This window comes from Bufo gargarizans, chromosome 8, assembly GCF_014858855.1.
Source record: "Bufo gargarizans isolate SCDJY-AF-19 chromosome 8, ASM1485885v1, whole genome shotgun sequence".
NCBI lineage: Eukaryota > Metazoa > Chordata > Amphibia > Anura > Bufonidae > Bufo > Bufo gargarizans.
In genome coordinates, this window is record NC_058087.1 from 24812516 (window position 1) to 24838746 (window position 26231).

Here is a 26231-nt window from a genome sequence, read left to right on the forward strand (position 1 = left end):
TGTGTCACACTCTGCAGAGACGAGGCGGCTGAGAGAAGTTGTCCTGACCTAATGTAGAAGATGATGACAGAGAAGATCAGTAGAGACGCCACTTGGGAGGCTCTGGATGTGCGAGGTATGTGCTGCTGTATACTCCTGTATGTTTGATAGTGTCTATGCAGCAAGTAAAGCAAGTAAAATGTCTTTAGTGCTAGTGCGGGCAGGGGGCAAAGACTGGGGCCATATGTATTGGGGCTTGGGCCCCGGATCATTTCAGACCCTAGCCCCTGGTTCTGGTCCTGTATGTTTGTAATGTGCTTGGTTTTGGTGCTGTATTTATGTAATGAGTAGCAATGAGCAAAGTATTGATGAATTACTTTGTCACAAAGCGCACTTCTTTGTAAGTAGTGGGTGCAATGACAGGGAATTGCACTGCTCCCCGTCATTGTACCCTCAGATGCTGCATTCATAACTGATCGCGGCACCTGATAGCAATATTACAGTGGAAAATAAAACTTAAAAATGAAATAATAATAAAATCATACTTATCCTAATCGATTTGATCACGAATAGCTGGAGGACACCATCTTGATTGTAGATCCAGCACGCAATCTTGCTGGCCTGTGATGACGTCGGCCAGCGTGGGGATGTATTGCTAGCAGTCTGAATGAATGAATTGCTAGCAGTCTGCAGTAAGGGTACAGAGTGGTGGTAACTAGTGTTGGTCGAGCACCAAAGTGCTCTGGTGCTCAAGTAGAACACTTCCCGATGCTCAGGTGCTGTACAGAGCACCCGAACACAATGGAAGTCAATGGGAGAACCCGAGCATTAATCCAGGCACCCCCTGCTCTGACTCTATATATAGCTATGTCCATATATGGAGTCATTGCTTGGGGACGCCAAGTGTAATTAAATCTAATTTAGCCTCTTTTTCTGAAAAGTTTCTGGCGGGATTTGAACTCACAACCTTCTACATTACAGCGAAGAAGTAGTAGTAAGTATTCATATACAGCAGAAGTCTCATATTTTTTTATTTTATTTTTTTAAGTAACTGGCCAAGCAGCTCTATAGTGTAGTGGTTAACAGTCTGGGCTGTAATGTAGAAGGTTGTGAGTTCGAATCCCACCAGAAACTTTTCAGAAATAGAGGCTAAATTAGATTTAAATACACTGACTCGAGCACACGTGATATTCGGCCAAGCATGCTCGCCCAACACTAGTGGTAACAAGTCGGGGGCTGTACCTGCATTGGACATTTATGGCATATCCTATTGATATGTCATAAATGTTTCGGATGGAAATATCCCTTTAAACATTAGTTATGCAATCTTCTTCTACATTTTAAATCTGATGCTACTAATTTACTATATTTCTCTATACTGGTTGCAAAAGTAGGTGTGTGTGTGGGGGGAGGGGGACGCCAAAAAGACTTCTCGCACAGGGAGCCCGGTGAAGGCAGGATGTTAGTGTCCCTCGTATCACTACTAGGGGTGACCGTCTGTCGTATGCGATGGCTCTTCAGATCATCGCCAGCAGGGGGCAGTGTGTCGCTCCACAGCAGAGGCAGGATTGAAGAGCTCGCAATGAGGCCTCCATACTCGAACCTGACCATCGTTGGATCCCAAACAAAACCTGTATTTGACACCATCTCTGATATGCTTCCAGTCCGTAGCAGCCAAGGTTTCTCGTTCGCGGCGCCTCTGCAAACGAAGGCGACAGTGGCCGGCTGTCCATGGCAGGACACATAACGGACGTCCTGACACCAAATTCTCTTCTGTTAAGCGCCTGGAAATGGTCCAGGCAAAGACAAGGGTGTCATGGAGGGACCACCATTTATATGAATAAACGTTACCTGTCGTTGTAATCCTGCCTGTGATGATAATGAGATGACTGCTGAGAAGTGACCTCTACAGAACAGAAAGTGTCAGCCGATAATGAGGCTCAGTGGCCACAAATGGAAATAATAAAAGTAGCAAATGATGTAACAATAAATAAAAGTATCATAAAATCTTTATTTTTTATACAATGGATCATATTTTGACTATATTTCCCATCTGAACATTACAGGAAGGGGGGGGGGGGCTTTGATCTTTATTCACTGTATACATGTATGTCTATGGGTGCAGGGGGAACTGGTCCCAGTTTGTTGCTATCCCCTATCTGATAGATGCCTCATTGCCGTTGTTTCATGCCATTCCAGGGGCGATATGACATTTGCACAGACTTTTCCATGGTTAAGTCTATTAAGATTCCTCCGCCCGGCTCTGTTCTCCCTGAGGTTTGCTCAGTGTGATCTGTAAACAATCCATGTCCTAATTCTCCAGACTCTTGACAGCCGACATAAGTCTTATGTAGAACCAGGGCATTCAATCTAGCTTGTTTGGCAAAACTCCTCCAGGGGAGCGATCAAGTGAGGCTCAGCTACATCAGTGCATTTCCAAATTAACTGTTTGGAGCTAATGTTACTGGCTGGGGCTGGTACTGGGGTCATGTCTTTATACAGTAGAAATTGAGGTAAATTCTGTTTATTATAGGAGAATGCAAGGATTTTTAAGTTGAATGTGAATGTGCAGATATTAGCTGTTGTCTCTTAGTGCCACCTATAGGTAGATACCCATAAAAGATGTGTCAAACATTGACTAAGGGTCCATTCACACGTCCGCAAAATGGGTACGCATCCGTTCCAGAATTTTGCGGAACGGGTGCAGACCCATTAATTTTCAGTGGGTCCGGAATGTGCTGTCCGCATCCGCATCCATGCTTCCGTTTCTGCCAAAAAATAGAACATGTCCTATTCTTAGGCTCCATTCACACGTCCGCAAATGGGTCCGCATCCATTCCGCAATTTCGCGGAACGGGTGCGGACCCATTCATCTCTATGGGGACGGAATGGATGCGGACAGCACACAGTGTGCTGTCCGCATCCGAATTTGGGGAGCGCGACCCCAATCTTCGGGGCCGCAGCTCCACAAAATATAGAACATGTAATTTCTATAGGGGTGCCGGGCGGGTGTATTGCGGATCCGCAATTTGCAGTTCCGCAACACACCACGGACCTGTGAATGGAGCCTTATCTCTGTAAATGCGGACAAGATTAGGCATTTTCTATTATAGTGCCGGCGATGTGCGGTCCGCAAATTGCACATTGCCAGTGTCCGTGTTTTGCGGATCCGCAGAACACTTACGGACGTGCGAATGGACCCTTATAGAACATCTTCCTATAGGTGGTACCAAAGAACCTGCTTTCTTCCTTGTGGTGGGGAGCTAATTCGCATACTTTTTTTCCCATTGAGTATTGCCTTTAAGAATCCGTACACCCACTGTACCTCCTCACATGGAACCACTTTTTTTGTATCTGAGTAGGGTGCGGCCTGATTAATTGCTTATTATATCTTCATAGGAGGTCGGAGCTTTGTTTTTCTGATACAGAGCTACAAATCGCATGCATGCACCTACATTTAAAACCACACACTCTGGCTCCCTGCAGTCACCACTAGAGGGAGCTGTATACTAGTTATACATTGAACTCATTAACTACACACGAGGTAGTTAGCTCCCTCTAGTGGTAGGACTAGGCAGCCATAACTGCAGCATTTGACTCTAAGCATAGAATTTGGAGCACTGAATCAGAAAAAGGGACCACCAACCGCTACACTCTTTTAGGAAGAATTAGACAATCTTGTTTTCTACTTTAGGTCCTCGAGCAGTGGGACGCCCATTATCGTCAATGAGTGGGCTGACCTACAATGTACATTTTCTCTGCGGGCAAAAGCAATACATTTGTTATCTCTGGGCTGTCCATTGACTCCAGCGGTTGTGCCAGGTCCTCTACTCTTCCAATCACGAGACACAACTCTTTGACCTCCAAAATGGCTAAATAAGACATATGTAATTGTGTGGTCGGTGCTAGGCCCTTTTAGAAGAGCCCTCCTTGAACAATATATAGATGTCCCTGAGCTGTAATAATTTATACTGGAGATGCTAGATGACAACCAACGAATGGTCACTATGATCGGTGATCTGACCCTTTTAAATCAGTTGTTGTACTTGAAACCTTAAGTTCTTTCCATATAGGAAAAGTTTTAATTTGGATGTCTTTACCCCTATACCTAGACACCAATGATTACATATCTTCATTCACCACCTTTACATCATCCTTCTCACTCCGAGGCCATTTAAACCATAGGCTTGCAAGGTGGAGGCCAAGTTGGGCCCGGTTGCAATGGCCATCATTACAACCCTTAGAGCAATGCCACTCAGTGTAGCATCCTTATGGCATCATGTCCACCCTTAGACAGCTTGCGTTTTCCATGGTCTTCAACGATACCCCATAATACACTGAAAAAGGACACCAGAATGTTCCTCATTGAAGTTTAATTGGCAATAACAACTGAATCCATCATGAGTCTTCCTCTGAAGGCTTAATTGGCCGAAGAGCATGGAGGCGACAGATTTGTACATAGATACAAAATTCGGGTTATAAAGATATCACAAAATCCCATGTAGAAAAAACTGTTTTGCAGGAGTTAAAATGTGGCCAAGTATATACAGTATGTACAATTACATATACTGGGTAGGAGCAAGAAGAGCTCACCGGCATTCCTATGACTTACAGATGACAGTGCCACCTATGTAAGGAGCTGAAAAATAATGGTGTGCCAAGATGGGGTTAGTCTATAACAATCATCTCCAAATTGTGGTTCTCCAGCTGTTGCAAAACTACAACTCCCAGCATGCCCTGACAGCAAGAGGCTGCATAAGAAGTGTCAAAAACACATAATATATTTGGTGCACACCATGCACTTCATTTACTTGGTGCCTTCATTTACTTGGCAGCTTGTCAACATGACGTACAGGTTCTCCTGCTTCCCAGATGCAGTCTGTGCAAATCCTCATAAAGCTCCTGTTCTGTCTCCTTGGCATCCATAGTCACTGCAAGAACTTCTCGATTTTCTCCTTTTGTGTTGTAAGGAAAGCGCAGTGTGATTACAGTTTACAGAGAAGACCTGTGCAGAGATGTATGTAGCCTGCCGCAGAGAAGCAGGAGGATCTGCAAACTCCATCTAAACTATGGCAAAGATGGATATTATTACATGGCATGAGGTGCACCATAGTGGAAAACTCTACCAATGTTTTCCACTATGAGAGGGGCACATGACTGCAGACCGTTTCAGGTTCCCTCATCATCACCTGGCCACAAAGGTCAATTCCTCAAGTGACATTTTGTGCCTAAAATGGTTTAACTGGGCATCAAAACCTCATCCTATGGATCAAGATGCATTGAAACCGATCTTGCAATTTTTCCTCTTGGTTCACAAGAGTCCAAAGTGAGCCAGAGTCCACAGAGCCAAATAGGGTACGAGCCACCGGTACTCCATTCCACATCTTCCATATTGTCTCATACTTCGTTTCAATGCAGATTCCTACAGGACAAATTTAGATTTCAACTAGGCGAACTGCTTTAATTTATTTATTTTTTAAACCTTGGGAGGATGCCATCTTCTCATACAGAGGAGCAGTTAAGGCAGCTGAATATCAAGGCTCCAACATGTAGATGTAAGTCACATGTCAAAATCTCCGTCATAGGCCAAGGTGAGGGGCTTTTGCTGAGGAAATACCGTTTTTGGTTCTGGTGGCTTTTTGCTGCAAGGTGAAAAAGAGAAAATACCAATTAACTACCAGAAGAAATCCAGAAAAGACTCTCCAGCCAGTGATGTCAATATGTAGACGGTGAACCAGTGGGATCCAAATCACCAGCAACATCAATGTCTACATGTTAACATATACAATATAAATGTTCCTATTCAAGCTACTTAAGATGTGGACATTTAATGGCAATTTGGATGAATGTCTATGACAGCATTGAATTTTTGGGATGCTGCATCCACAACATGTTGGAGCCTGGAGAACTGTAAGAATTGTATGATTTTGCAACTTGCAGAAATGGGAAGGGAAAGCCATCAGAAGGATCATCCTATCTGACAGCGGTTCTCCTCCTCAGCATCTCCAAGATACAAAACATTTAAAAAGAAATGGGACAATGAGATGGTCCACTGTTCTAAATGGTTAGAAATACTTGACCCTTAATGGGGTTTTCCCAAAAGAGAATCTGCTAGAGCGTGGTCTCACCTCATGATCCTCCACCTATGGGGAGGCAAAATGAGAATCTTCTGGAATTTACCAGGTGAGGCCACCAGCAGATGCAGACATAGATGGAACAGAGCGGTGGCCTGGACCAGTTAGACATTTTTGGAATATCCTATGAATATCCCATAAATGCCTTTTTATGTGGAAACCACCTCTTGTCCTGTAAAGAGCCCAAAAATGTTTACTAAAAACTACTTACCAGACTAGATAAGAAATAATGATGAGAAAAACCAAGATGAGGAAGCTCCCGACACCTACAACGTAGACCCAGAGACTCACCCTTCCATCTGCAAATGAGAAACAGGAGAAGTCAACAAAAATGGGGACAACTCTGGACCTGACGGAGTATAAAATTGGCTTTGCGGAGTTCTCTTTGAATTGCATTAAGCAATTGTTCTTTGCAATCACCATTGGGATCTGCAGTATAAAAAAATGAGAGCTGAAGCTTCTTCTAGACACGCTTCATAGGATCCTAATGTGTCTGCTTGAACTTGACCTTTTGTGATATCTCCTTGTCACAAAGATAATCTGCTATTTTTCTACCAGTTTCAGCTAAGCCACCAAGGACACAGCTAATTTTGGGTATAAAGATAAGAAAAAGTTATATTTTTTCCCCCTCCATGTTCCTTCAGTCATCATTGTGGTACAGATTGCTATGGTCATAGTATAGTTATGACCTAAGGCTAGCCCTGACGGAAGCTATTACAGCGCAGCCCCGGGGGTCCTTTCACAGGGCCGGCATTGCTAATATAAAATGGTTAACCCTAGTGAATGCATTACTGGAGTCTGCAGTGACTTATAGGCCATATAATACATCTTCACAATTCACTTTCCCAATAAATAAATAAAAAAAATAAAAAAACATAAAGCACATTTCCTATAGTTTTTTGCCTACAGGTCCTATGCAGATGATGTGTCTCCATGGTAACAGACAGCAAACAAACTCTGTACAGTCTGCAGGCTCATGCTGTCTTCCATCTGTACAGTTGGTAGGTTAGCCAGAGGAAAAGACAGCTAGATCAGAGTATGACTGCAGGATCAGACTACACAGAGCTTGTTAGTTGTCTGTTACCATGGAGACACATACGTCTCTATAGAACATATTTAATGAATGCCTAGAGCAGGGATCAGCAACCTTCAGCACTCCAGCTGCTGTAAGACTACAACTCCCAGCATGCACACTTACTCGCCTGTTCTTGTAACTCCATAGAAGTGAAAGGAGGATTCTGGGAGTTGTAGTGTCAGAATAGCTGGAGTGCCGGAGGTTGCTGTTCCCTGGCCCAGAGCAAAGTTGCTCCATTTTCCACTTTATATGCATTGAGGAAATAAAACAAAATGTATTTGCGAAGGTGGATTTAGTCTTTAAAAGTTGACCGTGTTGTTCCAAGGACTAATTTGCAGAGATCGGAAGTGCAGTTGTCAATCACTTCCTACACACATATAGTCTACACTGCATGGGGTGGACTGGGGTCAACACCCATACTGCCTGATTAATTTTCTTATATGATATATGTTTAGAAACCTCCTCAAAAAATCCATGTAGTGTAATACAGTAAACAGTTGGCAGGGAGGAGGGACAGGCAGCTGCAGCTATTCTGTCATCTGATTGGTTAACGTTACCAGAAAACTCCTCCAATGCAACAAAAAGCAAAAAAGTAACTCGTATACATTTGCACATACCTAAGGAAGCAGTGAGATTTTTTGGTGGGTTACTATGTAGCCATAAATGTATTTTTTTCTCCCATACTTGCCTTGGTCAAATAGCTGAATGGACCAGTTGAATATCTCCGGGAGTTTGGAGTTGATGGGTTTGCTCTTTGGAATGAATGTTTTCACATCGGCCTTCTTGGACTCGATGCCCGGGACCTTCAAGCAGTAGTCGAGAACCGCGCTAGATCTCATGATCTGTGTGTACCCGTTCTCGCAGCCACAGACTCCACTCTGCAGAACCAAAAAAACAGCTTGACAATCGGCAATGATAGACCATCAGACATAAACTATGCGGACATTCTGGCGTCATGCACACGAGCCCTCAACCACCTACAGAGGAGACATTTTTATCGGCTGAGTTCAATAAACGTTGACTGCAGCTCGAGCTGAAGTATAAAGAGTGATCATTGATTTCTCTGTGGGGCTGATCAATAAGGATGATAGACCACAGGCGGCTTTTCTGGTTTGGGGTTATTGATGGTCGGATTCATGTGCTGCGCTTTCCATGTCATGAATATAAAGCAAGACAAGACTTGGATGATCAAACAACAGGTATCAATGAATAAGGGAAAGCACATATACACAGCATATTAAAGGGGTCATCCTGGGCCTTCAAAGGACTGCAGACCACTTGCCAAACACTTCCCTATAACATGCCCAGCATGCCTATGTCTGTGTCAAACACCAGTATCTATTTCCAAGCAACGTGAATTGATTAGAAAAGGCTTGAAGTTCACCCTGCCTCATCCACCCATTTATAAAAGTCTTGGCATCCCACTTGAATCCCCCTTTTTGAAATGCATTGATTATTGTTGAGGAGCCACCGGGGTCATAGTGTATCTGAATCCAAATGAATGGGTGGTCACCTGTGTAGGGTCATAAGATCCATTGTGTAGAAACCCAAATATGGCATCACAAGGTAATCAGGATATACCTTGGGACCGCAGTGATTCCAAGGGCCCATGCTCCACCTAAAAAGACCATGGGACACATCCACCTGCAGGACATGTAATCACTAAGGTATAATAGTTCATATGTGAATCATCGATTAAGATGTAGATCCAAGTGGTAAGTGATGAGCTCCGAAGTCACCTCCAAATGAGGTGGTCTCCAGCTGGGCTTCATGGCCCATGATTTGTAAGATTCTAGGACAAATAGAGGATCCTCTGGTAATCTGGTGGGGTAACTATTGGACACCAAAAAGGATGTCTGTTTTTTTCCCAAAAACAGCACCACCACTGCCCACAGGTTTTGTGTGGTCTGGTATAGTGTTGAGCGCGAATATTCGAATTATGAATATTTATCTTGAATATTGCAACTTCGCTATGTATTCGCTATATCGAATATTCGTAATTTTTTAACATCTGAAAACATGATTCCTCCCTGCTTCTTGCTTGTGGGCCAATGATTCATTGGCCCACAAGCAACTTAAGCAGGGAGGAATCATGACTTTAGATGGAAAAAATTACGAATATTCTAAAAAACTAATATATAGCACTATATCGAATATATTTGTTTTTTCAAATATTCGTAATATTCTAAAACAAGAATATATAGCAATATAGCAAATATTGTAAAAAAAAAAACGAATATAGAGCAATTTAGCTAATATAGTGCTATAATCTTTTTTGTCTAATAGTTGTAATTTTTTTTCTCATCTGAAGTTAGAGCACTATATTAGCTAAATTGCTCTATATTCGTTTTTTTTATATTCGCTATATTGCTATATATTCATGTTTTAGAATATTATGAATATTCTAAAAAACAAATATATTGCACTATATTGAATATATTTGTTTTTTGTTTTTTTTTCCATCTGAAGTCATGATTCCTACCTGCTTAAGTTACTTAAACAGGGAGGAATCATGACTTCAGATGAAAAAAAAAAAGACAAATATTCTAAAAAACTGATATATAGCACAAAATTTTATAGTGCTATATATTTGTTTTTGACCCACGCCTGTATTGATCGCGTAATATGCGCATATTACAGGATCATTACCTTGCCGATTGTTTGAGTAAAATTTTTTAGAATATAACGAATATTCGAATTCGCGAATATTCAACGAATGCTCTACAAAATATTCATGAAATATCGCGAATTCGAATATGACCCCTGCTGCTCATCACTGGTCTGATACTATATATATTTCAGCACCACTCACTACAATGGAGCTAAACTGGAATCCCAGATACAACCCATGGACAGGTGTGGAGCCCTTATTGGAATATTGCAGCCATATTTTTCTGTGTTGTACATTGGAACCATTTCAAATAATTCTCCACTTTTGAAAAAAAATAAAAAATCATAGCAAAAATCTACACATTAAGTTGAGAAACTTTGTAAATAATTTCCATTTCTTCTCTTGTACTTCTTTTCAGGTACATGCAATTTTCTTCACCATTCACACCCAAAACAACTATTTGGTAGTTCCTTCTTGGGATTGTATGCCTCTTAGATCTTCTGCCAACAGACATGTGACTTGACAAATGAGCTCTTACCATGTGACATCTAAGCCTAGAAAAACATGGCTACTCCTCCAGCAATAGCGCCACCGAGCTGTGTCTGGTGTTGCCGCTCAACCCATTGACAAGAATAACATTGCTTATGGAAGAAAGCATACAACCCCTTTCATTTATGGTTAGCTTTATTTTTTTTAAATATTTTTTTTTAAATTAATTTCCTAGATAGGCTTGACTGTGTATAAAAGGGGTTTCTTAAAAAAACGGTGCCACACCTATCCAAAGGCTGTGTGTGGTATTGCAATTCAGCTCTATAGAAGAGAACAGGACTGAGCACCAATACCACACACATCCTTATGATAAGTGCGTTGCTGTTTTAAAAGAAAGCAGCCATGTTTTTGTAAACTCAGACAACCCCTTTAAGCTTGTGCAAGTGGGAGATGACACCAGTCTCTCCCGAGACAACCGAAATGCTATGGTGAGCTGTCACTTTGACACAATCCGTTAAAGGCTGCCATCCCTTGAAATGAATATCCTACTACAGGATCATTTGAATTGCCTTATACTGCGAATCTCCACTAGGGGGCACTATATCCTTTCACAAGACAATGCCATTGGAATGAATTTCTTCACAGACCAGGCTGGTTATGTGGTGTTCCTTTCTATAAGTAGGTTACCTGCATGCAATAAGAAAAGGGTTTTTTGCAGGGTGGATCGCAGTGTCGAACAGCTGCCGGCCGGAAATTGGAAGAGCAGCCTCCTGCAAGGAGAAAAACATCAATATCCCATATTATTTAAGCCACCATCTTCACCTGCCCCCACCCCATCTCTACGTGAACCCTGTGCGGAACGTTCTCCATCCTGGATGTGTTTTGTGCTGGTGAGGAGCAGAAATCAATGATAGTGTGCCTGCTGCAAATATTCCATTATATTCTGTATAATACGGCAAGGTGAGGAGGAGGATGGCGGTGCGAGCGGTTATCACAGAGGAGGAAACATTATTAGCATTTATTCATGGGAAGGCAACAAATTCAGAATATTTTACAACACCGCAACATTGTATAATGTAACACCGCAACATTGTATAATGTAACACCGCAACATTGTATAATGTAACACCGCAACATCGTATAATGTAACACAGCAACATTGTATAATGTAACACCGCAACATTGTATAATGCAACACAGCAACATTGTATAATGTAACACCGCAACATTGTATAATGTAACACCGCAACATTGTATAATGTAACACTGCAACATTGTATAATGTAACACTGCAACATTGTATAATGTAACACCGCAACATTGTATAATGTAACACCGCAACATTGTATAATGCAACACCGCAACATTGTATAATGCAACACCGCAACATTGTATAATGCAACACCGCAACATTGTATAATGTAACACCGCAACATCGTATAATGTAACACAGCAACATTGTATAATGTAACACCGCAACATTGTATAATGTAACACCGCAACATTGTATAATGTAACACCACAACATTGTATAATGTAACACCACAACATTGTATAATGTAACACCGCAACATTGTATAATGTAACACCGCAACATTGTATAATGTAACACCGCAACATTGTATAATGCAACACCACAACATTGTATAATGTAACACCGCAACATTGTATAATGTAACACCGCAACATTGTATAATGCAACACCGCAACATTGTATAATGTAACACCGCAACATTGTATAATGTAACACCGCAACATTGTATAATGCAACACCGCAACATTGTGTAATGCAACACCGCAACATTGTATAATGTAACACCGCTACATTGTATAATGCAACACCGCAACATTGTATAATGTAACACCGCAACATTGTATAATGTAACACTGCAACATTGTATAATGTAACACTGCAACATTGTATAATGTAACACCGCAACATTGTATAATGTAACACCGCAACATTGTATAATGTAACACTGCAACATTGTATAATGTAACACCGCAACATTGTATAATGTAACACCGCAACATTGTATAATGTAACACCGCAACATTGTATAATGTAACACCGCAACATTGTATAATGTAACACCGCAACATTGTATAATGTAACACCGCAACATTGTATAATGTAACACCGCAACATTGTATAATGTAACACAGCAACATTGTATAATGTAACACCGCAACATTGTATAATGTAACACCGCAACATTGTATAATGTAACACTGCAACATTGTATAATGTAACACCGCTACATTGTATAATGTAACACCGCAACATTGTATAATGAATGTAACATAATAGGTGCCTAGAAATTAAAGACACAGAACCTGGAAACACAAGGCACACAGGTTTGGTATATACCAGTGCTGACAGGCGCACCCCTGACACCTCATCACATCATGGGTGTCATTGCAGGAGATGCAACTTTTTAGTTTATGCAGCTTTTCCTACATTCATTTAGAGTACAGCAAGGCAGCCGACCAGCAGGGGGCATCCTAAATGCAGCCTTGGCGTGGAGCTTGAAGGTAAGTTCTAAATATTTCTTCCTTGGATCTCATCGTAAATCTATGGCAAATTGAGTGCAGGAAAACACACTACAAATCTGCCACATCTGAACTTGACCTAAGTCATGATGAAATTAAAAAGTCTATCCACAAAAAATAAAAAAAAATTAAATAAAAATCAGGCTTGATTTTGGAGTCAGGAGTATCACCATTAATGGAAGTTTGTGCAAAATAAGAAATGCGAATGGTTTAGAGCAAGGTTATGCTGCTCGCCATCATCAGTACAGAGCGCCGTTCCTCTGTTCTGCCATACACATACTTTGCTGCCTGCTGCCACCACTAGGGGGGGCACTCTATAAACAGCTTTAATCCTGTTCACCTAAATAAGAGTGTTGCACAGATGCCCCCTAGTGGTGACAACTAAGCAGTGCTACATTAAACTGTCAGCACATTCCTGAAAATACGTGAATTCTATAAAAGTTGAAAAAAGTTGTTTGATATTAATTCTCGTCCAGGAATCTAAGAACACTGCGACATATGGCATCCCTATATAAGTAATACAGGTTAGTTCCCATCATGAGCGGAGTGGCTATCAGACTGGACAGGAATGATCCAGGAATTTCTCCAGAGTCATAATTACAGCCTATTTATCATAAATCATAAATTAATCTGCAGTTCTTGGCAACTGCCCATCTGAGGGATGGAATAAATATGGCTGGGATACAACAGCAGAGGTAGCTCGCAATCTGCAGGATAATGGGAATTAAAGGGGCCATCCCATGACTAATGAAAAAATGAAAATCAGACATCATATAGTACATGACAATCTCTTTCTAACAAAGCTAGAACCAGCCCTGTACCTAACATGGATCCAGAGATCTCCCCAGTCATTGCTCCAATTACTCTGCTAGCTTTATATCAAATGGGGCAGCACGGTGGCTCAGTGATATTTGACATTGGATGGTAATGTCTGTAAAGCTCTGCGGAATATAGTAGCGCTATATAAGTGCATAAATAAATAAATAAATAAGCTGGCAGCTCAGGGGAAGGGTCTTTTCTGCTGCAGCTCAGGGGGCGTGTCTCAGCTCTCTCCCTATCACAGCTCAGGGGGGCGTGTCTCAGCTCTCTCCCTATCACAGCTCAGGGGGCATGTCCTTTCTCTCCCTATCACAGCTCAGGAGGCAGTTGAAGGATGAAACTGAGCATGTGCGGCCACCTCAGTAAGTCGGACAAAGAAATAAGAAAACCAAATACCCAGGCGCTTTAGAGATACATTTTATTGAATAGCTCAGTGGCTTTACAAAATTTGTAATTAAATGCTGTTACAAAAGTATTCAGATCCAGGTGCTGATTTGAAAACTGTAGAATATTTTTTATGGGACAGCCCTTTTAAATCAGTAATTGAGTGGTTTTATATAGGACTGCAAATAAACCCAATGCTCCAAATTCCAAAAACATCCTGAAAAAAATAAGGTCAGTCTGATGACGCAATGCAGGAGCATTAAAAACTAAAAAAATGCCCCCCCCCCAAATGCCCAGGTCCCTCACACAGATTGTACTTACATGCTCCCCGTCACCCACATCGCTACTGTTGCCCACACGGCCACTGCTGCATCTCCCGTGATGCTAGGGAGGCTCGTCCACGTCGCGGCCTGCTATTGGCTGCTCCCCCTGTCGCCGGATGTTTTAATCTGCGGGCATCAGAAGCAACGTGGGTGACAGGGAGCGAGGTAAGTACAATCTGTGTGAGGGGCCTGAACATTTGGGTAGGTCATTTTTGGGTTCGGAAAAACCCTTTAACATTAAATCCAAAAATCCACCTACTATTCGCCCTCCATTCCTATGTAGTTAAAACCTCCCATGAGATTCAAAGTTTTCCAACATTTCGTTTTTAGGTCCAAAATTCTCTGATTTGACTAATTTCATATTAGATTTGTAGAACGTAGCTCTACTTTTCTGTCTTTATAAAGTCTAGCATTGCCACCACTAGGGGGAGCTCATCGCCTATGGATATCTAGAGTTAGTATAGAAGACAATGGGAGCGCCCCTATTATGTATGGAGTTAGCTCTGACTATTGGTGGCTGCTGGTGAAATCAGGGAAGCTATAAAGCCCCCTCCATGGGGTCGGGCCATCATGGGAAAGTCGAGGCGCTGAAGTGCCAGCCATTCAGTGCACTGAAGCCCTCATATGGATAAAGATTATTTTTTTTTTCAAGGGAATGGCACAATCGATTTTCATAAGACAAGTGATCTGCAGGATCAACCCTACCATGCGTTGTGTTTGGGTTAATATGGTTGACCCTGCTGACAGGTTGTCTTTGAAGGGGAAGCTCTACTCTAGATTACTTGTCATCTTAACTTCCTTTTACGTCTGTTTTCACTTTTTGGATGTTTTTTTCCCCAATGATATTAACTTCTGTAAATTCTTCAGAATATGTTACTTATTCTCCAAGTCTAATTGCGCGACTCTGGGGAAGAAATGTTCTATAAATGCTGGTTACTTTATTCAATTTCCACTTATTTGGGTTTTATCTAGCCTTTTTGCATGTACTTTTTATGCTTTTCCCACTTGAATAGGAATTCGTTAATAACCGCACCTGGCAGCTTGCAATTAATGACTGGAATATTCATAAAATGATGATTATTTTAATAGACAATATTAGCAAAGTTTTAAAGACAAACATAACGAGGTTGAAATTTGGTGAACGTGTATTTTTGTGCTCAGATAGACATTTTTACGCAAATTAAAAGCGTTCGCCATTAGCGGATCATTTTCCTAGTGCCACAGAGGCACAATACCACAATACATATCGAGTAGGCCATGTGTAAAATCGTTGCCACACGGGGTCCATTATGGGCCCTCTATGAACCCCCAATGGTTGTGTACATTAAGGGCGTACGTGCCATAGAGCCATCCCATGATGCTGTTAACGGGCCCCTGTAGAGAGGGGACCCATTCCAGGTTGGTCTCCTCCCCATTAGGACTCATGCACACAAACGTATTTTCTTTCCGTTTTTTTTTTTTTTTTTTTGCGCACCGTATACGGAATCATTCATTTCAATAGGTCCTCAAAAAAAACGGAAGTTACTCCATGTGCATTCCGTGTCCGTATGTCCATTCCGCAAAAGGATAGAAAATGTGCTATTATTGCCGCATTATGGACAAGGATAGGACTGTTCTATTAGGGGACGGCTGTTCCGTTCCGTAAAATACAGAAATCCGTATTCTTTGTGGATCCATTTTTTGCGGACCGCAAAATGCATACGGTGTGTGCATGAGCCCTTAGAATGAATGGTGAGAACCCGCACAGGGGATGGAGTTACAGGACCTTATTTCCTGGATGGCTAGGTGTGTGCTAGTGTCAAGCAGCTCCTGAAAGGGCCTTCATTTTTATATTTGCTACGCAACAGCCCCTTCTCTATGAATTATATAATGCATGTTTGCCAGGGCCTTTCCTATATCCAGCACTGTCAGTCAAAGGAGAAGGGTGGGGGTACAGAGAACACAGGGGACATTGAGCTAGCAGTGCTCCTAGCACTATGGTCAGCACCCTGGTGCTCCAAATACCTGACTTACATAAATATAAAAAAAATAATATACTTCTGCACTTATTAACCCTAACGAGGAAAGGCGTATATTGTTTTACTTAGCATGATGAACCCTACCAGGCTATATGCCTGGTTTAATAGGGTTGATCATGCTGACAGAGGTTCTTTAAAGAGTTATCTAGGCTTGAGAAGATAACGCAACTTCTGGCACAGAAGAGGAAGTTACGCATAAGGATCTGATAATAAGGAAACCTCCTTCCTGTGTTAGATGAAGGGTTGTACTGTCAGGGACATTGTGGCTGCTTCTTTTTTAGGAAGGACTTTAGGATTGTTATGGGGACACTCTGCCTGCCACTGTTACCAAGTAATCTTGGCTTGCACAGTTAAAGGGATACTGTGGTTAATTAGAATTTTAGGGGGCACCATCAGTGGCATAGCCATAATAAAACAGAAGGAACTCACATTTTTACATAAACTGAGCCCCAAAATTCATAGTTGGCACAAAAAAATTCTCATTTTGCATCGTACTTGCCAAGAGTTGAAAAAGTGAGCATACTTTACTAGGAGGGGCGAGGCCTAAAAATGTATCTAACAGAGTTGTGCTACATTTAAAAGTCATGTAGCTAATCGGTGGGGGATTCGATCTCTGTGACCCCCTCTGATCCTAAAAATGGGGGTCCCATTTCCCTGTCTATGGAACTGCTGGAGATAGCCATGTACAGCACTATCGCTTGCCTGACCTGCCACTCCTTTCAGATGTGGCTATGGGGCCTCTGTTCTCATCATCAGTGGGGGTGTCCTAGTACAAATGTTATATTAGGGTCACTACGCCTGTAGGGGGCACTGTGACTGCTGCAACTATTAGGGAACATTGTGGCTGGCTGCCATTGTACGGGGGCACTCTGCTTGGCAGGGAGTCATTGAGTATCTCAAATAAAATTGCTATAGTGCCGCATACAAACCTGGGGCAGTACAAGGCTGAGAAAATGTGTTTGCCCCTCACCCAATTTCTTGTATTTTTGCTACTTTGTCACACTTCAAATCTAACTCGTTTTAATACAAAAGACAAAATAAAGACAAGGAAACCCAAAATCTAGAATTTAAATGATCATTCCAGTAACTGAAGGTAAAGATTTATTCAAAACCCATATCATCCATGTAAAAAAGTAATTGCCCCCTAAACCTAATCATTGGTTTAGTTCTGGCACACCCTTCTTTGCAGAATTGCTTTAATTTGCTTCCGATGGAAGGTTTTCAGGCATGAACTGCCTTTTTAAGATATTAGAAAATCATCTGAAAGGGATTCAAACAAGGACTTTGATGCAGCCACTCCAAAACCTTCCTCTTGTCTCTTTTGCCCATTTCCAGGTGGACTTCAGGGTGTATGACCAAGGTTGTGCTAGAGTTTTAGGTCATGAACTGATGAGAGGACATTTCCCTTCAGGATTTTGCAACAGAGAGCAGAATTCATGGTTCCATCAATGATGACAAGTTGTCCAGGCCATCACACTCCCACCACCAAGTCTGAGTGTTGGTGTGAGGTTCTTATGGTGGAATCCAGTGTTAGTATTACACCAGATTAAATGGGACCCATGTCTTCCAAAATGTTCCACCTTTGACTTCCACAGAACATTATTCCAAAAGTCTTGGATGTCATCTAGATTTTTTTTTTGCAAATTCAAGATGAGCCTTTGTGATGTTTCCAGGGCTGTCTTTAATGCGGGGAAAAAGGGGCAGCTGCGTCTTATGGGGTGAAAAAGGGGAAATGCCCCTGCGTCTTATGGGGTGAATACTAATGAGCGCTTCCATTATGAAAGCGCTCATTAGTACCGGAGGACCAGGAAGCAGTGAAAACTCTGTACTCACCGCTTCCTGGTCCTCCACTGTCGGCTGTGAAGGCTGTGTGCGCCGGTTCACAGAGCACAGCCGACAGCAGGAGGAAGAAGATCGCGGACGGTGAGGAGGGAGCAGCGGCATCCAGGAGCAGGAGAGGTAAGTGCTTTATTTTTTTTGTGATCTGAGGCTGCTGCATTATGGCTGGGGGCTGATTACATATGTCTGGGGGCTAATTAAATATGGCTGGGGGCTGATATGAGGCATGGAGGACTGATATTAGTCATAGGGGTCTCATCTGAGGTCTGATTGGGGGTTTGCTTTATATTGGGCTCTGATCTGAGGTCTTATTAACATTGGGGATCTGATTGGGCCTGTGAGATTAAATCTGATTAATATTGCTGGACCTGAGGTGTAATCAAAGATATTTTTTTCTTATTTTCCTCCTCTAAAACCTAGGTGCGTCTTATGGGCCAGTGCGTCTTATGGGGCGAAAAATATGGTACTTGCATGCTCCTCCTCCCGACCTCCCCTGCCCTTTGCGTATGCGGCGCAACACTAAGGTGAGCCGAGCCCTGGTCTCCTTCCTGAACTGCAGAGCGGTGCCCACTTCCAACCCTCCGTCCAGCTGCCCAGACCACTGATCCTGAGCCGCTGGAGTCTTCAGAACTGTAAGTATTTACAGTAATTCACTGCAAGCTATATTATATATATATTGTTTTATGTGAGTAAGGCCTCATGCACACGACCGGTGTGTGTTTTGTGATCCGCAAAACACGGGTGGCAGCTGTGTGCTTTCCGCCATTTGCGGAACGGCAAGGACAGCTATTGATATAACTGCCTATTTTTGTCTGCAAAATGGACAAGAATAGGACAGGTTATATTTTTTGGGGCGGACCACGGAACGGAGCAACGGATGCGGACAGCGACACGGGGTGCTGTCCGCATCTTTTGCAGCCCCATTGAAGTGAATGGGTCCGCAACCAAGCCGCAAAATCTGCGGCTCGGATGCGGACCAAAACAACGATCGTGTGCATGAGGCCTAAGGGTGCTTGGTGGTTGGAGAAGTGGGAGGGAGCTACAGGTGGTAAATAGGTCAAGCTAAGGACTTATTTGTAAACCAGTTCTTTATGTTTACATTATTAAAGTTTACTACTCTATGAGGTGTGTGGATTATTATTTTTTGTGTGTGTGTGTTGTGGTGGAGGGCGTGATTGCATGCTAGGGTGTGGGAAGGCGGGACCCAGGGGGCCCAAGTAAATCCTTGCTTAGGGTACAATCAATATTAAAGACGGCCCTGGATGTTTCTAGTCAGCAGTTGTCTGAGCCTTGTAATTCTTCCATGGATGCCATATTTACCCAGTATTTCTTAGGCCTTATGCACACGACTGTTCCGTTTTTTTGCGGTCCTCAAACCGCGGATCCGCAAAAAACGGAAGCCACCCGTGTGCCTTCCGCAATTTGCGGAACGAAACTGGTGGAAATGCCTACTCTTGTCGGCAAAACGGACAAGAATAGGACATGCTATATTTTTTTTGTGGGGCCACAGAACGGAGCAACGAATGCAGACAGCAGACGGAGTGCTGTCCGCATCTTTTGCGGCCCCATTGAAGTAAATGGGTCCGCATCCGAGCCGCAAAAAATGCGGCTCGGATGCGCACAACAGCGGTCTTGTGCATGAGGCCTTATTGTGGAATTGTGTACACAGACCTTTAATTGAGGCAAATGAGGCCTGAAATGCTTTAGATGTTTGTCTGGCTTCTTTTTCGTGACCTTGAATGGTGACATTTTGGCAGGCTGTTCCGAGATTTTCTCCATCTGTGGATAATGGCTTTCTCTGTGGCTCACTGGAGTCTCAGCGCCTCTGGGTTCTTTTGTCACCTCCTGGGTGAGTCATTGATGAGCTCTTGGTGAAATTTTTGTAGGTCAGCCACTTCTGTGAGGCTTCATCAGAACTCCAAGTTTTCTTTACTTCTGGATAATGGCTCTCTTTGTGGTTCGCTGGAGTCCTGGAGCCTTAGCAATGGCCTTTGTAACTAGAGATGAACGAATTGTTCAAAAATTTGATTCGGCTGTTTCGCTGAATTTTACAAAAAATTTGCTTCGGGAAGCTGTAAGAAGAGGGTGCAATGACAGGGAGTAGCGATTGCGCCCCTCCCCCCCCCCCCCCCACCATATACATGATCGCGGTATCTGATATACAGTACAGACCAAACGTTTGGACACACCTTCTCATTCAAAGAGTTTTCTTTATTTTCATGACTATGAAAATTGTAGATTCACACTGAAGGCATCAAAACTATGAATTAACACATGTGGAATTATATACAAAACAAAAAAGTGTGAAACAACTGAAAATATGTCATATTCTAGGTTCTTCAAAGAAGCCACTTTTTGCTTTGATTACTGCTTTGCACACTCTTGGCATTCTCTTGATGAGCTTCAAGAGGTAGTCACCTGAAATGCTCTTCCAACAGTCTTGAAGGAGTTCCCAGAGATGCTTAGCACTTGTTGGCCCTTTTGCCAGCTCACCCCAAACCATCTCGATTGGGTTCAGGTCCAGTGACTGTGGAGGCCAGGTCATCTGGCGCAGCATCCCATCACTCTCCTTCGTGGTTAAATAGCCCTTACACAGCCTGGAGGTGTGTTTGGAGTCATTGTCCTGTTGAAAAATAAATGATGGTCCAACTAAACGCAAACCGGATGGAATAGCATGCCGCTGCAGGATGCTGTGGTAGCCATGCTGGTACAGTATGCCTTCAATTTTGAATAAATCCCCAACAGTGTCACCAGCAAAGCACCCCCACACCATCACACCTCCTCCTCCATGCTTCACGGTGGGAACCAGGCATGTAGAGTCCATCCGTTCACCTTTTCTGCGTCGCACAAAGACACGGTGGTTGGAACCAAAGATCTCAAATTTGGACTCATCAGACCAAAGCACAGATTTCCACTGGTCTAATGTCCATTCCTTGTGTTCTTTAGCCCAAACAAGTCTCTTCTGCTTGTTGCCTGTCCTTAGCAGTGGTTTCCTAGCAGATATTCTACCATGAAGGCCTGATTCACACAGTCTCCTCTTAACAGTTGTTCTAGAGATGTGTCTGCTGCTAGAACTCTGTGTGGCATTGACCTGGTCTCTAATCTGAGCTGCTGTTAACCTGCGATTTCTGAGGCTGGTGACTCGGATGAACTTATCCTCCGCAGCAGAGGTGACTCTAGGTCTTCCTTTCCTGGGGCGGTCCGCATGTGAGCCAGTTTCTTTGTAGCGCTTGATGGTTTTTGTGACTGCACTTGGGGACACTTTCAAAGTTTTCCCAATTTTTCGGACTGACTGACCTTCATTTCTTAAAGTAATGATGGCCACTCGTTTTTTCTTTACTTAGCTGCTTTTTTCTTGCCATAATACAAATTCTAACAGTCTATTCAGTAGGACTATCAGCTGTGTATCCACCTGACTTCTCCACAACGCAACTGATGGTCCCAACCCCATTTATAAGGCAAGAAATCCCACTTATTAAACCTGACAGGGCACACCTGTGAAGTGAAAACCATTTCAGGTGACTACCTCTTGAAGCTCATCAAGAGAATGCCAAGAGTGTGCAAAGCAGTAATCAAAGCAAAAGGTGGCTACTTTGAAGAACCTAGAATATGACATATTTTCAGCTGTTTCGCACTTTTTTGTTATTTATATAATTCCACATGTGTTAATTCATAGTTTTGATGCCTTCAGTGTGAATCTACAATTTTCATAGTCATGAAAATAAAGAAAACTCTTTGAATGAGAAGGTGTGTCCAAACTTTTGGTCTGTACTGTAAATAACAGAGTGTAAAATAAAAACCAAAACAAAAAAATCATACTTACCTCATTCATTTGTTTCGCGACGGGGTCGCGTCAAATGCAAGATCTTCAAGTAAGATGCCAGCGGCCGGCCCGTTGCAAGCAAATGGATGAGGTAAGTAAAAAATGTTTAGTTTTTTTTTACACTATTTCAGGTAAAATCGATTTGCTACCACGAAGCACGAGGAAATTTGGCTTTGCGGCGAATCGAATTTATCCTGAAATTTGCATTGAAGCCCACTTTACGGACTTCAAATGGCTCAACACTACTTGTAACCCTTTCCAGACCCTTTCTAGAACGTGGAATCATGTGCTGCTTTTTGAGACCTTCTAGCTCAGGGATCAGCAACCTTCCCGCACCCCAGCTGCTGTGAAACTACAACTCCCAGCATGCAAACATCCTCGGCTGCTCTTCTTACTCCCACAGAAGTGAATGAAGAATTCTGGGAGTTGTAGTTTCTGAACAGCTGGAGAGCCGGAGCTGGCTGATCCGTGTTCTAGCCTGTTTCACATTCCCAGACAGGTCCTATGGTTCGAAGCGATGTTTAGACACAACAGGTCTGAGGGATCATATCCACGTGACTAGCAAATTTAGACTCAATTGTCAACTGGATGGAACTACCTGGATTTGAGCAGCAGCTCCTGAGCAATTAAAAAAAAATCACTCCATAAATGATCCCTCCAGAGACGTCTCCGCATGTTTAGCGACTCATACGGGACAAATCATAAAAGTTTTTAGAATTTTTTAGGAAATTCGTAACAAATTTGAGTTGTGTAGAATGGACACGCTCATCGCTCATTGTTGATCTGCAACATTGAAAAGTGACCAATAGGCAAAAAGAGAAGAATTTGGAATGAGCCATTTTCCAGGTCATCATTTCCTCCAAATATAACTCATGACTTGGAAGCCTGAAACCGAGCGTCTCCAGAGCCGCAGCCCTGATTACATACCGCATCTCCATCCGAAGAGACCTGACATTAAGAAACGATTAAGAGACAGGAAGGTAATAAATCGCGATGTACAGTAAGGCTCAGCCGCCGGTACCTGTGACGTTTATTCCGTCCGAGCGCTGGCACCACACCGTCCTCTCATTATCTACCCAGGGGCTCATCTTCCACGAGTATCGGAAACACTTTCCCCCTGCGAATAAACACACAAGCCACGTCACGTCTTCTCTTTCCAAAGGAGAAAACTCTCAGCTGTCGGTGACTAATTGCTTGGATTAGATGGAACTGAAAGACTCACGAAATGTAATATCGGCGCTGGGCAATTATGATGCAGGAGCCAAATAGGTGCAAAAGCTTCCAATGCGGAGCTGGATTATTAATGAACACTAAGTGAGGCCGAGAGAGAAGCCGAAATGTATGCCAGCCGTTATTACCGGCCGCCGCTGCCAAGTTCTGACTCTCAGCTGCGGCTTTCGCTGCCAACTCAGCGTCAGTAGAAATTGTGGCAATAAATACTTTGACGACTTTAAATGCCTCCTGGGGAGGGGGTGGGGGGGGAGTGCAAAAAATGCTAAGAAAAAGGGAACGTAAACTAACTGGTTGCTAGGGACAACCCATCGCCTGATACATTTTCCCCACTTAAAGGGTAACTGTCATACTTTTTTTATTTGCTAGTTTATTAGAGCTCGGCATGTATACCTGAGTTAGTCTGTCAATGATTGCCAAAAGATCTGTAATTACCTTATAATAACAGCTTCTATTAATGTCCTCTGTCCCTTTCCACTGCTCCCTTAAAAGATCGTTGCTAGGGCTCATCTGTCTCTGGCTAGGAAGATGGAGGGGCGGTCCTTCACACTGCATGCCTGCATTAGGCTTCAGAGTAAGGAGGCGTGTCTCTCAGTAATCCAATCTGATTGGCTGGCAGGGAGCTGCTGGCTACAGCAAGTGTGTATGTGAAGTGAGGGAAAGCAGTTTTGGCCTCAGAGAACTGGCAGAGGAGCCATCTTGAGAAGGTCCCCTCATATTGTAAATGTTTAAACAGCTGTACCTAAGGGAAAAACTCAAGGAAAACAGTGGTATGTGAAATAACTAAAGATTGCTTTATGCATAATGCTGCTGCAGCAGTAACATATGCTAAAATAGATTTTTTGATGAAAACATGACAGTTACCCTTTAAGCTACATATATATGGGTGTAGGATATGACAGGGTCCAGCAGGGGGAGTGCTTGAGCAGACAGAGGCCGTGGTTGATCGTGACTACTCTCTCATGCTCCGGGCAAGCTGGACGGAAGCCTCTAGATCGCAGCATCTCGCCGCCCCATATTAGTAAGATTTTGGGGAATGGGGGAACTATCATAACCCAAAGCAATATTGGTTTGTAATGATACATGCACACATAGATATGTAAAGATCTAAATGGTGTGACTTTAAACTCAGGTTCTATAGCAACAACCTGCAGCCTCAATGACTAGTCAGTTTATAGGAAAATAGTCCTATTAGAAGACTGAGATATATAGGATATCCTAAAGGGGTTTTGTGGAAATTAAATATTGATTACCTATGCTTAGGTCGGTGGGGGTCTGACTTACATCACCCTTGCCCATCAGCCTTTGAAGGGTTCCATCACTGCCACCTCTTCATACTATCCCAAGCACAGCGCCATACCTTGTATAGTGGCCGTCCTTGGTATTGCAGCTCAGCGCAATCAAGTGACCAAGACCCCCAATGATCAGATACAACCTATCCTGAGAGTAAGCCATTAAAGGGGTTGTCTCACTTCAGTAAGTTGCATTTATCATGTAGAGAAAGTTAATACAAGGCACTTACTAATGTATTGTTATTGTCCATATGGCTTCCTTTGCTGGCTGGATTCATTTTTCCTTCACATTATATACTGCTCATTTCCATGGTTACAGACCACCTGCAATCCATCAGTGGTGGTCACCTGATGGAGGCCAAAACAGTGTCCTAAATCTAATGAATGGGATGGTACATGCCACCAAGTCAACTGAATGAGCAGAAACACCTGGTTGGGTGGAGTCACCTGGACCGGGGGCTTCTCTCCACTATAACTCCCAACCATAAACACCCGAAAAGGGGCAGGCTTCTGCAAAGGTGCCCTAAAGTGGGTGTTCTCAGTATGCTTAGAGATGGGGCTTAAAATGGTATGTCCCCAATTTTCCCGAGGTTTGTCCTAATAAGACAATCTCTTTTAGTCATTTATGGGGGTAACAACAAATGGCAGTTTTGTAAATTAACCTGTGCATGACCGAGTCTCGATGACGGGCTTTGGGCAGTTTTCCTGGTTCTCGGAGGACTGGACAATGAAGGTTCTAGATCGGGACTGGCGACCGCTGGTTTCGAAGCTGCGTCCGTCGATGCAGGCGACCTGGCAGGCGCTCCAGCCTGACCACTCTGTGCGATGACAGTCACCTAAAAGCCGGGCAGACATATCAGGTGATTAGAATGTAACGTCCCCTCTCTGGAGCCGAACATAACGCAATCTAGAAATGTCAGCCAGCAGCGGCGCCTCGTGCTTGCTGTAATGATGCACCTGGGACGTGACCCACACTGCGCCACCGGCTGCTCTTTTTTATGCAAAGCTGCATACGATTCAGGGAAATAAAATGCACAGAGTCGTAGGAGATAATCCTCCGCAGGAGACAGAGGGAGATTTCTATTTCACACTTGTTTCTGGTACCTGCGTAGTATAGCAAATTATGTAGAAATCCAAAGACGGTCACAAAAAAAAACAACTTTTAAGGGCATCTGTCAGCAGTTTTGACCTGTTGGATTATGCACTTGGCAGCTGAAGGCATCTGTGTTCGTCCCATGTCCATAAGTGCCTGCATTTCTGGGAAAAACGATGTATTAATATATGCAAATGAGCCTCTAGGAGCAACGGGGGTCTTACCGGCGTACCAGCCGGGGCGCGCTCACGTCATCAGCGCGCCCGGCGTCGCCCGCTCACATGGTAACCATGGCAGCATTAGAACTCAGGAGTCATGTGATGCTGGCCACGTCACATGACTCCACCAGCGCCCTATTTAAACAGGCAATCTGCTGGCCACAGATTGCCTGTTATTGAGGTCCCTCCTGCGATTTACTAACCTGGTTTGTTGTTCCTGCTTGGCTTCTGATTTCCCGTCAGTCTCATCCTTTGGTCTTGGCGTTCCCTCCTGGTCCCGACTTCGGCTTCTCCTGACGATCTTCTGCTTGCTCCTCCGGTACCTTTCTGCTCTCTTGGTTATTGTTTGTC

The 26231-nt window shown here is 43.2% G+C and overlaps 1 protein-coding gene across 1 annotated transcript in view; it reads right to left on the minus strand.

The window, feature by feature from the left end:
- Positions 1-5149: 5149 nt before the first annotated feature.
- Positions 5150-26231, minus strand: part of THSD7B (thrombospondin type 1 domain containing 7B) — a 91297-nt gene continuing 70215 nt past the window's right edge. Inside the window, exons 8-13 of the mRNA XM_044305047.1 lie at positions 25232-25405; positions 23069-23164; positions 10976-11058; positions 7877-8066; positions 6325-6412; positions 5150-5621 (exon numbers count right to left, since the gene is read on the minus strand). Coding sequence (XP_044160982.1) covers positions 5540-5621; positions 6325-6412; positions 7877-8066; positions 10976-11058; positions 23069-23164; positions 25232-25405 — 713 coding nt within the window. The 3' untranslated portion in view covers positions 5150-5539. The remainder of the gene's footprint in view (positions 5622-6324; positions 6413-7876; positions 8067-10975; positions 11059-23068; positions 23165-25231; positions 25406-26231) is intronic.